Source organism: Eriocheir sinensis, chromosome 41 (genome assembly GCF_024679095.1).
Source record: "Eriocheir sinensis breed Jianghai 21 chromosome 41, ASM2467909v1, whole genome shotgun sequence".
Lineage (NCBI taxonomy): Eukaryota > Metazoa > Arthropoda > Malacostraca > Decapoda > Varunidae > Eriocheir > Eriocheir sinensis.
The window spans coordinates 9,217,107-9,232,106 of record NC_066549.1 but is presented as its reverse complement, the minus strand read 5'-3'; the positions used below and the strand labels follow the sequence as shown (position 1 = coordinate 9,232,106).

At 44.4% G+C, this 15,000-nt stretch overlaps 1 protein-coding gene across 2 annotated transcripts in view; it reads left to right on the top strand.

Annotated features, from left to right (window-relative positions):
• Positions 1 to 15,000, top strand: part of LOC127009625 (putative neural-cadherin 2) — a 100,501-nt gene that overhangs the window by 59,964 nt on the left and 25,537 nt on the right. For both annotated transcript variants that reach the window (XM_050882857.1, XM_050882856.1), the window contains exons 11-19: positions 1 to 96; positions 384 to 546; positions 711 to 923; positions 1,459 to 1,763; positions 1,975 to 2,515; positions 2,668 to 2,946; positions 6,360 to 6,460; positions 6,649 to 6,810; positions 13,214 to 13,405. The exon at positions 1 to 96 is cut by the window's left edge and continues 65 nt beyond it. In XM_050882857.1, the coding sequence (XP_050738814.1) occupies positions 1 to 96; positions 384 to 546; positions 711 to 923; positions 1,459 to 1,763; positions 1,975 to 2,515; positions 2,668 to 2,946; positions 6,360 to 6,460; positions 6,649 to 6,810; positions 13,214 to 13,405 (2,052 nt within the window). The remainder of the gene's footprint in view (positions 97 to 383; positions 547 to 710; positions 924 to 1,458; positions 1,764 to 1,974; positions 2,516 to 2,667; positions 2,947 to 6,359; positions 6,461 to 6,648; positions 6,811 to 13,213; positions 13,406 to 15,000) is intronic.

Below are 15,000 nucleotides of genomic sequence, written 5' to 3'. Positions count from 1 at the left end.
CGCCAAGACCTACGCGTGGCGGAGCCCTCAGCAAGGCTTTTCTCTCGACACCTCAAACGGCCATCTGAGTATGAGTGCCTCTACGCCCGACGGCAGGTGTGTGTGTGTGTGTGTGTGTGTGTCGGTATATGCGAATGAAACGTAGTGGTTGATATAGAACTGAAATCGGACCTTTTTTTAGGTCACAGTTTTATCACTGTGCTGTTCACCTGCTCTAAAGCATTCTATTTCATATCTCTCCGCAGGCACACAGCCGTTAGATTTCCAAGGAAAACCCCTTTTTTTTTGTTCGTACACTATATCAACGTAAGGCCACTGTCTCTTTACAAGCAAGGATGAGAACAAAATGGCATTGAGCCTTGAGCCTTTTCTCTCCCTCTCAGATACGAGTTGGGATTCCTCGTGAACGACCTCAACCAAGGCCAGGTGGGAGTGGAGGCCAACGTCACAGTCGTGGTGAGGTCCCTGTCCCCCCAAGACGTGACTCAGGCCACGCACCTCACCCTCGCTGCTGACCCGTTCCGGACGGTCCGCAGAGACCCTCAGGTGGGAGGTCTACGCAAGTGCCAAGCTGACAACAGCAACAAATACTTGACCATCATCAAAGTAACACCAGGAAAACATGTCACTTTATGGAGTTTATAAAAAAAAATAGTGTATAAGATTGTCAGCCTCGGTGCATGCTCATGAAATTATCACGTGCCTCACAGAGCGGATCTTCCCTTATACGGAGGCTGACGGCGGCATCACGGGCGTGGGTAAACACTGGCGTGGACGTGATGGCGTGGGTGGACGAGGTCAGCCTGAGCAAAGCGGTGGGGCCCAGGGCTCGGAGGAGCCGGACGCCTCCAGCCACCAGCCTGTGGGTAGCGGCCCCGGGCGTGTACAACCTCAGACACATTTTGCTCTACCATCGACAAGAGGTAAGACTCATGCTGCTAAAGCAATAACACAATTACTCATAGATATCGAAAGACTTTCTTACTCTGTTTCAGGGATGCGTTTTAGGTAATTGTGTCAGTTCTTCTTTAACTCACATTAATCATTTAACAAAGAGGAGGACCAATCGGACAAAGCAAATTAACTCAGCTCTCAGGAAACTTGGGGAAGATGGAGAGAATTAAGGACTGGAGTACAACCGGATAACTTTGCACGTAAATTATGAATGAGATACATAGCGAGGAATGAAGAATTCAGGGAGGGAGGCGAGACAAACAACTTAAAAATGTATGTGATTAAGCGGTGTGGGAGGGGATCAGCGTGTATAGCTTGGTGAAGGATATGGCACTGTGATAAGAAAATTGTTGGTGAAGCCGAGAAAAGTGCGAGACTGTAATCCAGGGAGAGAAAGGTAGAATAATTGTAAGGTACTTTCCGAGAACGATGTCAAATAAAAGAATCCCCATAAACACAATCAACAAAAGAAATAAAGTATGCAATGTATAACCACATCCACAGCTGGAGGAGGCGCTAGGAGTCGCGGTGCAGAGCGTCGGGATAACCACCTGCAAAGAAGCCCAACAGGAGGCCCCTCAACAGTCTCTCTTTGAGCCTTGGAGCTGCACGAGCGGCTGCTGGGCCTCGACGGAGCTGGGTCAGGGCTTCGTGGTGGTGGACGCTAACGTCTCTTCAGTGGTGGGTCCCCAGGTGGCCGTGCGGCGCGGGTGTGGCTGCGCTGTGCCCGAGCCCCTGGAGAAGCCCCGCTGTGCCCCCAACACCTGCCTCAACAGTGGTCGCTGTATTCCGCGAAAAGGCGGTTTCAGGTATCATACTCCCTCGAAGTTACTTGTCCTCTATATAATCTAGTGTAAAGTTACCGTGCAAGATGTGTGTGTGTGTGAGCGAGAGAGAGAGAGAGAGAGAGAGAGAGAGAGAGAGAGAGAGAGAGAGAGAGAGAGAGAGAGAGAGAGATTTATTGATCAATGCAATGAGGTAATACGACGACAAACACGGGACGTATTTTCCTCCTAACAGGTGCATTTGTCCATATGGGACCTCAGGGCCGAGGTGCAAGGCTTTGAGTCGACACTTCGAGGGGGAGGCGAGCGATGTGGACAAAGGCGGCGGAGGCGTGGCGGGCACAGGGAGCTGGGCGTGGGCACCCACCATTTCCGCGTGTGCCGAGGTCCATATTAGTCTCGAGATTCTTACATTTTCGCAAGACGCTCTCCTACTGTACTCCGGCCCACAGCAAGGCAAGCATCTCCCAAGAAAGGACAGCGTTCCTCAGAGCCGAGGTACACCAAAAGTCTCGAGAGAGGGAGATCATCACAAAAACACCAGCAGCGTTGACGGATCCTTGAGCGAAGCAGAAAATCATGAACCTCACAAAATCGCTAGTGAAATCAGACCAGCGTACAGCCCGCCCAGTGAGATGATTGTGCTAGAGCTCCGTCGAGGTCGTCCATTTCTCTTACTAGATCTTGGCAGCGGCGCCGTCACCCTCGCCCTCAACGCTTCCTACTCCATCGCCGACAACACCTGGCACCGGATAGACGTCATCTGGAAGGACGAGGTACGTACTTACGATGCTCGGGGTTAATTCTTGAGTTTCAAGAATATTATAACTTACGCTCTAGACATATAACGTGTAAGCATATTCTTTGAGGATTATTTTTATAGTTTTGAATAATGATTTAACACCATATTTTCATCTCCGCCCTCCAGCTGGTCGAGATGATAATAGACATGTGTTCTGGCGATAGCGTCGATCATCCCCCCGCCGCCCACACCAACACCCTGCCCACCACCCTGCCGCCTGACGCCCATATCTGCAGGGGCGCGGCCAGGCTGCCACTAGGCGCCAGCGTCCTCAACACCGGCCAGCCCCTACAGGTGGGCGGCCTGGCCCATCCACTTCCCGATCACGTCTCCAAGGGATGGCCGGATAGCAGTTCCCTGCGATCTTTCCGCGGCTGCGTAAGGAACTTGAGGATAAACAGGGAGGTAAGTAAGTGATGATAACCTCATAAAATTGTACCACCACTAAGATAACTTGATACTGGGTGAAAGTTGACCCCATTGATCAACATTTGTGAAGGAGTGACGAGAATGTGAATTGCCAAGATCATTTGTATAAAAATCTTTGCACAAGGAGTATAAAAAAAACTAAGGACACTAACTAATATGTTTGCAATAGAAGATAGTCACTTTGAAAAAAAAAATACCCTGAAAAAAAATCCAAATCTGCTTTATAATGAACTCCCAGCCAGCCCATGCAGTTCTTATGTCCTGGCCACCAACAAGGAAAGAGCGGAAAGAAACTTCGATCCTTACCCATTCCTCTGAGGGTGACAAACACGAACAAACTTCTCGACCTTTTTCCTTGTAGTGTGAAGGCAACACTGAGTACCGATACCTGTAACTGTCTATGATTCTATGTCTATGTTCTATGTCTATGTCTATGATGAGTATGAATACCTTTTTCTGTCTCGGCCGTCTGTCCCCGTTTTATTATAAATATCGAAGCTGACTCGGCCTCGAGGCTTTCCTCAGTTTTTCTTTTCCTCTCCATTCTCATTTCTCTCTCTCTCTCTCTCTCTCTCTCTCTCTCTCTCTCTCTCTCTCTCTCTCTCTCTCTCTCTCTCTCTCTCTCTCTCTCTCTCTCTCTCACACACACACACACACACACACACACTCCCTTTTTTCTTCCACTTCTTTCCTCGCTATTCATGATTCTCATTCCCTCGCTTTTTTATCTCGCCGTCTCACTTCTTCTCATGCCCACTTTCTTTCCCCACTCCCTCCTGCACTCACTCCCTCCCTCCCTCCCCGCTGTTATTGTCTCTCTGTCCTGTACACACACCCCTCTTCCTTACACAATCCCTCCCTCCCTCCTCCCTCAACCTTCTTTTAACGATCCGTCTCTTCTCTTTCTTTACCTTTCCTTACCTTACCTTTGTTTCTAGCATCCTCTTTTCCTTACCTCTCTTTCTCCTTCTTCCCTCCCTTACTCTCTCCTTCATTACTCTGACAGCCATTTTCTTCGTTCTCACAGTCCCTCTCACTCTCCCTCTTCCCTTTTCCTCATTTTTCCTCCTTTCCTCACTCATCATTCTTTCATCGACCTCCCTCCCTCCCTCCTCCTCCTGCTCCTCCTCCTCCTCCTCCTCCTCCACTTCCATCTTTCTTATTTATCCTCACTTCCTTTATCGTTCTTCTCGAGTCACCCCCCCCCCCCTTCTCTCTCTTTCTCCTGACCCACCTATATCACTCACTTTCCAAAGCCTTTCCCCCCTCCCCTCCCCCACCTTCCCACCGTTTCCCATTCTCTCCACCTCCAGAATTTCCCATTCTGCCACATTAGCGACGATTTACCTGATCTTAGGGAGCGACAGTTTGTTATCTAGGTGTGGGGGAGGCAGGGAGAGAGGGAGGGAGGGAGAGTGGGCGAGAAAGACAGACAGACAGAGACAGACAGTCGCAGAGGCGCACACACACACACACACACACACACACACACACACACACACAGATAAAACGCGTGTGAGGAGAGGGAGAAAATGATCGCTCTCCAATTTTACAATATAATAATTAACGAATCTCTTCCCTCCTTCCCTCCTTACGGTCTCTTCAGCTCAAATTACATGCCCTTCCTCCTCCTCTCCGGTTCTTCAGGGGTAACTTTTATTAAACCAGCTACGTCATTTTTTCGTTTCAAACGCAAACCTTCTTGTTTCCCGGTGATACGAGCACACTTCGCTAAGGAAACATTGCAGTTCTCACCAAATAAAAAAAAGGATATGTTTAAATCTAAGAAAAGAGTTTGAGTTTGAGTTTTCTTTGTGGCAATAATAATGTCAAACAGCTTGGGGAAATTTAGATAACCACAGATCTGTTGGCCCATGATTTCCACGTTACCTGCGAAGCGAGTCGGAACAGATTATAGCATGTCTGGTTTCGAATTGGTGTGTCTTGTTTGAATATGCATGAAGAATCATTGCCACTGCAGTTGGCAAGCAGTCCACCCACCTAATGAGTTCCCCCTCGAATGTTAATCAATAAATGGGCATGAGAGAAGCTGGATGGAGTAGACTGTGATAACTTAGGTGCCACAATGTTTCTTCCAAGGGAGACTTATCTAACAGAGGGGGCTTTTTTTTCATTATTGTTTCCTTTTTTTTTTGCCCTTGAACTGTTTCCTCTACTGTAAAAAAAAAAAAGGTAAAAAAGTCAAAGGGTGTCGAGCGTCATCCCTTTTCCACGTTCATATTGGTTCTCAGAGACGAATATATTACGACTCAGGCACTTCTATAAACACTGCCTTCTTTTTAGTATTCCTTCATTTTGAGTATTCGTCTGCTTTGGCCTATCTTAATATAACATCTTTTTGATATTCCTTCATCTGCAGTATTCCTTTCTTTTAACTTCTTTTTGGTGTTCTTTCTCTTTTCCTCTGGTAAGTCTTCATCCTGAGTATGTCTTTGCTATGGCCAGTATCAACAACTTCTTTTAAACTTTCCTTCGTCCTCAGTATCCGTTTCCCTTGACATATTTTTGGTATCCCTTCATCCAGAGTGTTTATTTGCTGTAGCCGGTATCAACTGAAACTTCTTTTTGGTATCCCTTCATCTCGTGTATTCCTTTCCTTTAATTACTTTTTCTTTTGCTGTGGGCGGTCAACACGCATTCATCACCACGACCACACCCTCCCTCCCCACTGTTTACCATCATTAAATATATATACCATTACATCTGAAACTAATTCCTAATACACAGAAGTACCTTCGTATGCCTAAGCTAAACCAATTACAGGAGAGCGCTAGTAGCCCCGTTGAAGAGATGAAAGTAAATTAATTTGTGATATTGAAGTACATTTGTATCCGGCTACAATATTACATAGACCCCTTAATTCAATAAAAAAAAAAAGTGTATTAAAAGGAGGACGAAGAGCAGTGGATAGAGTGAGGAAGAGGGAAGAAGAGGAGGAAGAAGAGGGAAAGAAAGAGGAGGAGGAGGAGGAGGAGGGAGGGAGGGAGGGAGGGAGGAAAGGAAAGGAGAGGAGGAGGGAGGTTAGAGGAAGAGGAGGAAGAAGAAGGGAAGGAAGAAGAGGAGGGGGGAGCTGCAGTCGAGATAAAAGTGGTTGTGCTGGTGATGATAAGAATTTTTTTGCTTCTGCAAAGATTTACTGCCACAGTTCACATATTTCCCCTGATAGTGATGTTTGCCAAAAGCCAATGCATGAAGAATCATTGTCCATTTTATGTAGTGCAATTACAAACAGTCCCGGAGTTTAATTTTGGAGTTTCGGTGTAACATCATAAAACAAAACTGCATATTTATTTTCACAAGTTAATATAGCGCCAGAACTTTATTACGACAAAATAACCTCACTCGTGTCCCTTCCCCTCATGCTGCAGCTGGTGGACCTGGGCGGGGCCATGCTGGGCAGGGGCAGCTCCCCAGGGTGCTCTCAGGCAGAGTGCCTCGCCGCCGGCCTCGTCTGTGGCTCCCATGGCAGGTTCGACACAATATAGTTAAATAACACTAGCCAAAAGGAGCAAGCTCTGTTTGGAATAACTCGACACTCTTTTCATGGTATTTCATCATAAACTTTGATCAGCAGGTGGCGATAAAGACGAAATTTTAGCTGAGCATAATTTACCATCGTCGACTTTTCTTCAAAAAATGTTGTGCCCTGGTCTGCAGGTGCCATGGGTCGCCAGGGTGGCTGCGATGCGAGTGCCAGCTGGGGTGGACGGGTCCCGGCTGCACCAAGTCAACAATCCCAACGTCTTTCTTGGTTAACAGCTACGTTAAGCTAGCCCTGTCCTTCACGCCACTCGGCTACACCACCTCCGTCACCCTCAGGTAAGTCCTTATTGTGCCATGCATTGTAGGCTTTGTGTATGAACAACCGAATGTGTCCAGAGTATATTTTTCATTATTCAGATTCCTCAGCGTCGTGCTGGAGCGGTGAAGTGTCAAATGCCAACTGCCGCCTCGTTGCCGTTGTGTTTTTACTGTTGTGCCATGTCTTCCCCAGGCGACAAGGGTGCTACAAGGGTAGACAAACCAACCAACAAAAAAATGAGCTATAAATTTGCAGGGTTGCGACCACGGGACCACGTTGTAGAAATATGGCGAGGGTCGAGTGTCCGTCAGAATTGGGTCTCGATAGCGACACTTTAAAACTTTGCAGTACAGTGACGATATAATCAGCACATTTCAACGGATTGGTTATGACCGCCACTGCAGGCTGCAACAGGACCTAGACCGGCCCATAATAACTTAATCCTACTTATGGGTCTCTTATTAAACATGTTCCTGCAGTAAGCTGCATGGATTAAATCATACTAACATTATCACTTCTGCTGCTATTATTATTATTATTATTATTATTATTATTATTATTATTATTATTATTATTATTATTATTATTATTACTATTATCACAATCATGCTCATCATTATTATCGTCACTATTATTACACTTATTACTATTACCATTATTATCGGCAACATGCCTCCACACCGGGAACTGCGTCTGTTGTAACAATGTCCTCGCCTCGTGAAGCCGTCGTGTTCACGGGATGACAAAGGTTCTTAATCCTTAGTTCTTACCAGTAACCATTCCGAACAGATTCACTCTGTTTTCCACATTTGAATACAAAACCACTAAGAAGTATTCCGCAAACAACCCTAGAGCTGCAGCATAAATAGAAAAATCAAAATATAATATAGGTACATCACAAACATTTAGTGACGAAATATAGTGTAAATTCGTTAACATTTAAGGAAAATCACCGACTCGCTCCCACCGAAAAGGAGAGACTATGGGAGGGAGTTCCCCTTTGTTCTGGAGGACACTCGTAGCCAGAAAGGACAAAGAAGCTCAAGAGAACTCATCCAATGGTCATAATGGTGAGATGATTCCGGAGACATAAAGAATAAGTACTAAGGGAAGGAGACGCGCGGGTGAGTTCCTCCTCTACCTTCACACTAAGTTGCAATGTGACTAAGACTATTTTTTTTACTAATATGTATTTTCATTTCTCGCCCCGACCTGCCCTCCTTTCCGGGACCCCAACCAATTATCTTTTTTTCTGTGGCTAGCGTTCACACCGAAAACAATAGCCAGGCAATTCCTGTTATTTTTATTTTCGATATAGCCTCTCTCTCTCTCTCTCTCTCTCTCTCTCTCTCTCTCTCTCTCTCTCTCTCTCTCTCTCTCTCTCTCTCTCTCTCTCTCTCTCTCTCTCTCTCTCTCTCTCTCTTTTCAGGTATTCATCGTGTGTGTGTATGTGTGTGTGTGTGTGTGTGTGTGTTCGAAGTAATATAGCCTAATACTAGGCTTTTGATATCTAATCTTTTCTTCACTCTTTATCTGCTTTGTTGATATTTAAGGAATTCTCTCAAAATAAAGAAAAAAAAAACATTAATCTGACTCTCCGTAACGCAATAACTCTGTTTGAAAAGTTGCAACTATCTCTTCCAGTCACGTCTCCGCTGTACCTTTCTCTCCCATCTCTCACCTTTAACAGCGATACCTTTGCCTTTTTGCACGCTCTTTTGCTGTATTTTTCCTCGTTTAAAGACCACGGTTAGCTTCCCTTGTGCGCTTCCCACCCAGCGGAAAATGCAAAACCTTCTACTCAGTGGTTCCCTACATGTATAAGCTTTCCACTTCATATTTTTGACACGAGTTATGTTTCCCTGCACAGTCCTGACACACATCCCAGCACTTTTTTTTATTGTATTTTAGTCCGACCCTATTACTCCCTGTCTTGGTCACGGCTTCAAAACTTTCCGACACCTGAAATTACACCAATCATTCTTATTGTCATGCAAATGTAGACACTGCTTTCTCTCTCTCTCTCTCTCTCTCTCTCTCTCTCTCTCTCTCTCTCTCTCTCTCTCTCTCTCTCTCTCTCTCTGTTCTGTGTCTGGTGTGTGTGTGTGTGTGTGTGTGTGTGTGTGGATATTGTGTCGAGTCTTAAGCTTCTGGGAGACATATTGTATCTCCTTGACTTCCACTTTTAAACAAACAAACACAAGAAAATTAAATACACGAGGATAAGAAGCGCGCAAGAGAGAGAGAGAGAGAGAGAGAGAGAGAGAGAGAGAGAGAGAGAGAGAGAGAGAGAATAAAGAGAAAATACAGAAATGTATAAAAAGAGAAACTAAACAAAAAGGAAAAATGGCAAAATGGTAAAGAAAGGAACAGGCAGAAAGAAACAAACGAACGGGCAAACTAACAAAGAAACGAATGAATATAAAAAAAGTAATAAAAAGGAAGGAAGGAAGGAAGCCTGGAATAGCCGGAACCAGAAAGACTGTCGGCTAATATCGAGGGCGCTGCTGTAGTGATTTCATTAGTAATTCGTTAGCTACGTTACTGACCTACGGAAGAGAAGGAGAGCTCGAAAAATAGCTTATTCTGGAGGGAGGGAAGAAAGGAGTGAAGATAAAGGGGAAGAAACGGCTGAAGGAAGAAAGAAAAAAGGGATGAAAGGAAGCTATCAAAAACAACGGTAGAATTCAGATAAAAAAAATGGAGATAAATATTCAAAACACGGAGAAAAAGGGGAAAATGATAAAAAACAAGTCATAGGAAGTGACGGACAAACAGACACTCAGACAAAACGAGGGTGGAAGGACAAAGGTAACGAGAACAAGAGAAATATAAAAGAAGAAAAGAAAGATAATAAAAAAACTTGCGGAAAACATGCACAACACAGAGAAAGGAAGAGAGAAAGAGAGTGAGAGAAAATGCGTGGATGTTGAGCAAGAAAATAATGTATATGAAAACGGCAGGAAGAAAAATAAGAGGGAGGATAAAGAGAGGAAGGAAATAAAGGAAGATGAAGATGCTGATCACGTTTCGTCTGTACTTTATCCTCGGGGCCCCAAACCGGAGGCCAGAGTCGAAAAACGTGAGAAGGGTGATAGGGATGACCAAGATGAGGGGGGAAGAAACGAGGTGGTGGTGGTGAAGGTGGTGGTGGTGGTGGTGGTGGCAGTGGAAGGGGGAGGTGGTGGCGTGTGTGTGTGTGTGTGTGTGGTGGGGGGGGGGAGCCGAGACAAGAGTGCTTTATTAATAAATGTAAGTACCGTGAAATATGAAAAAGCGAAAAGGAAATTGTTGTAAAGAACCTGCCCCTGGCCTCACAGCACGGGGGAGGGGCAGGGGAGAGGGTGCGCGTATTAGGTGATGGAGAGAACAAAGGAGTGCGGTGATTAAGGAGTGCAGGGACGTGTACTTAATATTCCTCGCCTGCTCATATACGCGCCGCTCATTGTAATATTCCACACCCTCACGCGCGACCCACATACACCACACCCTACCAGCGAAGATTCCACATCCCTGTAGTCACACATCTCACATTCTAACGCCATATACCCTACTACTTTTGTTAGACCTGAGCATCAGCACACATCATTTGTTCTTCCTAGCAAACATGTAAACGGTAATGCCAGGAAGATTCTGGAGGAACTAGTGCTACAAAATAATAATAATAATACACTGAATTATGCCGTGATCAGGGTGGGCAGAAGGAGGATAGTTAAGAAATCATTTCGCTATACTTGGGAGTTCTCAGTGTGGCCATGGATACAGTAAACTTTTGAAAGGAGTGAGTAGTGGAAAAGCAGGAGGAAACGCTGGCCTTACTATAGACCTGATTAAGGATTCAGACAATTATATACTTAATGTACTGGCTCAAATATAATTGCTACAGAATGCTTGCTAAATCACAGCGTTCCTAGAGCCTGAAGAAATGCTACTGTTTTCAATATTCTAAAAAAAAAGGAACAGAAAAGACTTCATAGAACTTCTCTTTACATCCCCTCCCCTTTTTATGTGCGGTCGGTGTTTCTGACAGCTTTCCTTCACCAAGCCGACCATACTCGTCGTCAGACAAATCCTCCCTTACGCAGTTCATCCAACTCCGCCTTAGTCTTGCTCCCTTTTCTTCCTTTCCTGTACTTTTTTTCTCTATCACTTTTCTCCTTACTTATGTTTCGTCTTTTCTCATCATCTCTTCTCACCACTGCAATCTTCTTGCCTTTATCATCTTCGATATTTCCTACTTTTGTAGTTCTGTGTATTCTCTTATACCTGATCTTATCGATTTTTGTCACTCAACACATCCGCCTCAGCTTCTTGCCTCAGCTACATCTATTCTTGCTCGTGTGCTTTTGTCATCGCCCGAAGATAACCTACATGCTGTCCTGATGACCTATCAACCCTGACTTCACCGAAGTCTCTCAAGATGATCAATCATATCTCCTGGAAGCAGCATGAGCCAAGCAAGAATGGTGCCATTATAAAAAAAATACTTGACCGTCCCATTAACCTGTTCGGGGCTGGCCACCTGGCTCTCGTCAAGACAGCCTACCGGCGTTGTGAACCACACGTAATATATATATATATATATATATATATATATATATATATATATATATATATATATATATATATATATATATATATATATAGATATATATATATATATATATATATATATATATATATATATATATATATATATATATATATATATATATATATATATATATATTCCAAGACACTCGCCATCACCATACTTACCGCCAAATTCGCATTTAGTTGACTTCACTATGTCAAGAAAACACTGTCGTTCAGATCATAATGGATATTAGCAAACCAATACATTTTTGGAAAGGTTATGGTCTCCAGAATCTGGAGATATATGTTTGCATTTACCCGAATGTGTTATATTACATCTAGTAAAGTAATCGAAAGTATATTTCACACGACGACAGTTTTTTTCGAGTCCAAAATGGCGGCCAAACAAACATCTGAGCAATGTAAGCCAATAATGTTTAAATTCTACAGGCCATAAGCTTTGCAAAATTGTAATAGTTAGTTATTCACCATAAAATCTGAATAAAAATGCTTTTTTTCTTTTTACGTACCAGCCTATGGCGCCTGTTGGCTTTCTTGATGGGCCTGATTGGTGGTCGGCCCCAGCCCGTCATGGCGGAGGAAAGTGTTTTATAGTGGCGCCATCTTTTCTTGGCTCATGCTGCCCCCCGTAGCTCGTTCTCGATTCACTTGGACGGATTCCTCTAGAGTCCGGGTTGATGGGTTATCTTCAGGACAGCATGTGGGTAGTCTTATGCCACTCGGCGGTGACTGAAAAATCTCAGGTTGTAGCGGCGGATTCGAACCCGCGTCGTCCATCACGCGGTGAATGCGGGACCCGCACGCTAACAACTCAGCCACCGCCTCCCCAGCATAATAGACGCTACCACTTGACACGATTTCCAGGCACACTTTCGATCTTCCAAATTTATCGTATCAGGCTCCACCAAAGTTTTGAATCACTCCCCGATGATAACAGCCTCCCATACTATTTGTCGTTACGCCTGGAAGCTTTCTCTCCTTTATGGCATCGCATCAGGACAATTTTGGTGGTGTCTTGCCTTTGCTTCCCCGCCTGGAGGACAGTAGTGCTCCTTCTAAATCCAACAGCACCGTGACAACAAAAACACATACCAAAGGAGGCGCGACGACTCTGCACACCAGCTGGCCTATTTGGTGCAAATAAACTGTAATTGAATTCAACGTAATTATAGCTGTGGACTTAGAATTGCAGTTTTGGATTTAGAGGTAACGACTAATATGATGAATCTGTTAAAAATATAAACACATAAATATCGGTTACGTATCAGACAGCGGAACAAACCAATTGTATAGGTATTCTTTAAAGTAGACTGATCACAAGCCTGAAGGTCGTAGTCCGTTATCTAAGGCTGCAGTGAGGCTATATGTTCCACATGCATAATATAAGTATAATTGCTGCTCTTGTATACGTACTTTGACCTGGCTGCTAATCTTTATCTGCCAGGGCTAAGCGACTGAATAATTTAGACTGTGGGGGGTGCGCGTTTTGGTGCGTTCCAAAGCGTGCGATATCACTCACTAACTATTTAGTAGTCACAGCGCTTCTGGATAATGAAAATAACTCTTGGAACAGAAAATGTATGGCGTATGTTCCATAGTTCTCGGTTTACTCTTGCAAATCGTTCAATATCAAAATCAAACACGTCACGTTGAACACGACCTCTCAGTTGGAGAGGATGGACACTTTCACTATAAGACCCCCAAAACCCAAACCATAACAACGGAAACTGAAAATAACAGAAATGTATCCTTGTGCAATAATGTTGTTTCCACAGAATTTTTATGTCCTGCTTGTCTGGCCCCTGAGTGTCATTTCTCGGCCAGGTTCCGGACGAGGCAGACGCGGGGCCAGCTGGTGGCAGTGTCCTCCCAGCAAGGCCACGACCGCTTTGCCTTGCAGCTGCTGGAGGGCCACCTGTGCGTGCTGCTACAGTTCCGGCCAGACCCAGCAAGGTCACTATGTCTCACCAAAGCCCAGGTGACAGACGGCCAGTGGCACACAGTCGCAGCAATAAGGTAAGACTGTAAATGCTAACCCTTCAATTCAGTTTCTTCACTCAGACTTCTCTTCCTTTTAAGAGCTCTCACGTCTTTCCATCTCTCCGCTGCGCCACTCACGGTTAACCCACACACGCGGTTATTGCCGGATTAATAAAGAAAGGCCGGTGCCTGAGTAATGAAAAAAAAAAATTCAGTCATGACAACTCGGGGAAAGCTGTGAGTGTTGCTCTTTTGTCCGATATTACAATACCTATATATTTTTTAATGTATTTTTTCTTGAATATAAGTTTTCTGCTACAGAAGGGAAAAGCAAACTCATTTTAAAACAGTATATATGACCGTGCATGAAAACGAGTACCCGTTTTTTACGCGGAAACATTTGCGAGTCAATTTACACATGTTTATAAAAGGGTGAAATGTGCAGCTGAAAGTACTTTTGGAGAACAAACGCAAAGTATAATACATGTGATAGAATTTTTCGGTATGTGTGTGCTGTTATGAACATGTGTGTGGGGGGGAGGGGGGGAGGTATTGGTGCAGGGGGGGGGGGGTGATGGTGTGTGTGTGTGTGTGTGTGTGTGTGTGTGTGTGTGTGTGTGTGTGTGTGTGAGTGAGTGAGTGTGTGTGTGTGTGTGTGTGTGTGTGTGTGTGTGTGTGTGTGTGTGTGAGAGAGAGAGAGAGAGAGAGAGAGAGAGAGAGAGAATAGATAGATAGATAAATAGACAAATAATTGGACGAATACAGATAAAAGGTATACAGGAAAATGTAGATGGACATATACAAATCAATGAGAGAAAGAAACAAACACAACCAAATAAATAAAAAAAATAATAAGGAAAGAGAAAAAGAACGGAGAAATAACACACAAATAAACAACAGGGAAACACAACGATAAATCAGTAAGAGAAACTCACAACCAAAGAAAAAAGTAAAAGAAACACAAACAAAGAAACTAAGAAAGAACACATGAATAAGTACACCCACTCGCACACGCACACACACACACACACACAAACAAACACAAACACAAGCGCGCATTAAAAACTTTTCACGTACGTCGCCCTCCTCGAGAAGAATGTGTCGCGAGGAGGACCCAGACAGAGGCGCTACAGCATGCAGTGTGGTGTCTCGGTCTAAATCACTGTTAGAGCCCAAGTAGTTTGAACCCGCAGGCACGGACCGTCACCTCATCTCCTGCGGACTCTAACATCTGCCATCACGGCCCAATTTTAGCGGAGAGTGAGGTTGCAGCTCTGAAATTACATCTGTAGCTACTGCCTGTTTGAAAAAAAGAAAGGCCGGAGTACAAAGAAAGAAATAACACGTCTTGGCTCTCCCCATGCCTAAGAGGTGACCTTGAAGCCTCTCCAGCATTTCGTAGAACCTGAGCAACTACTTTACTTCATCTTCAACTAACCTTATCCTTACCCACTGAAACGCAATCCTCATTTCATCTAGGGTGAATATATTTGTTTGTTTTTTCTTACCCTTTTGCTGAAAATCAATATTTTAACCAGCAAGTATATTTTTTTTTATTAGAACGAAGTTTCCTATGATTGATAAGGGCTTATGAATGAAGTGTTACTCTTAGCCCAAGTCAGTCCCTCACA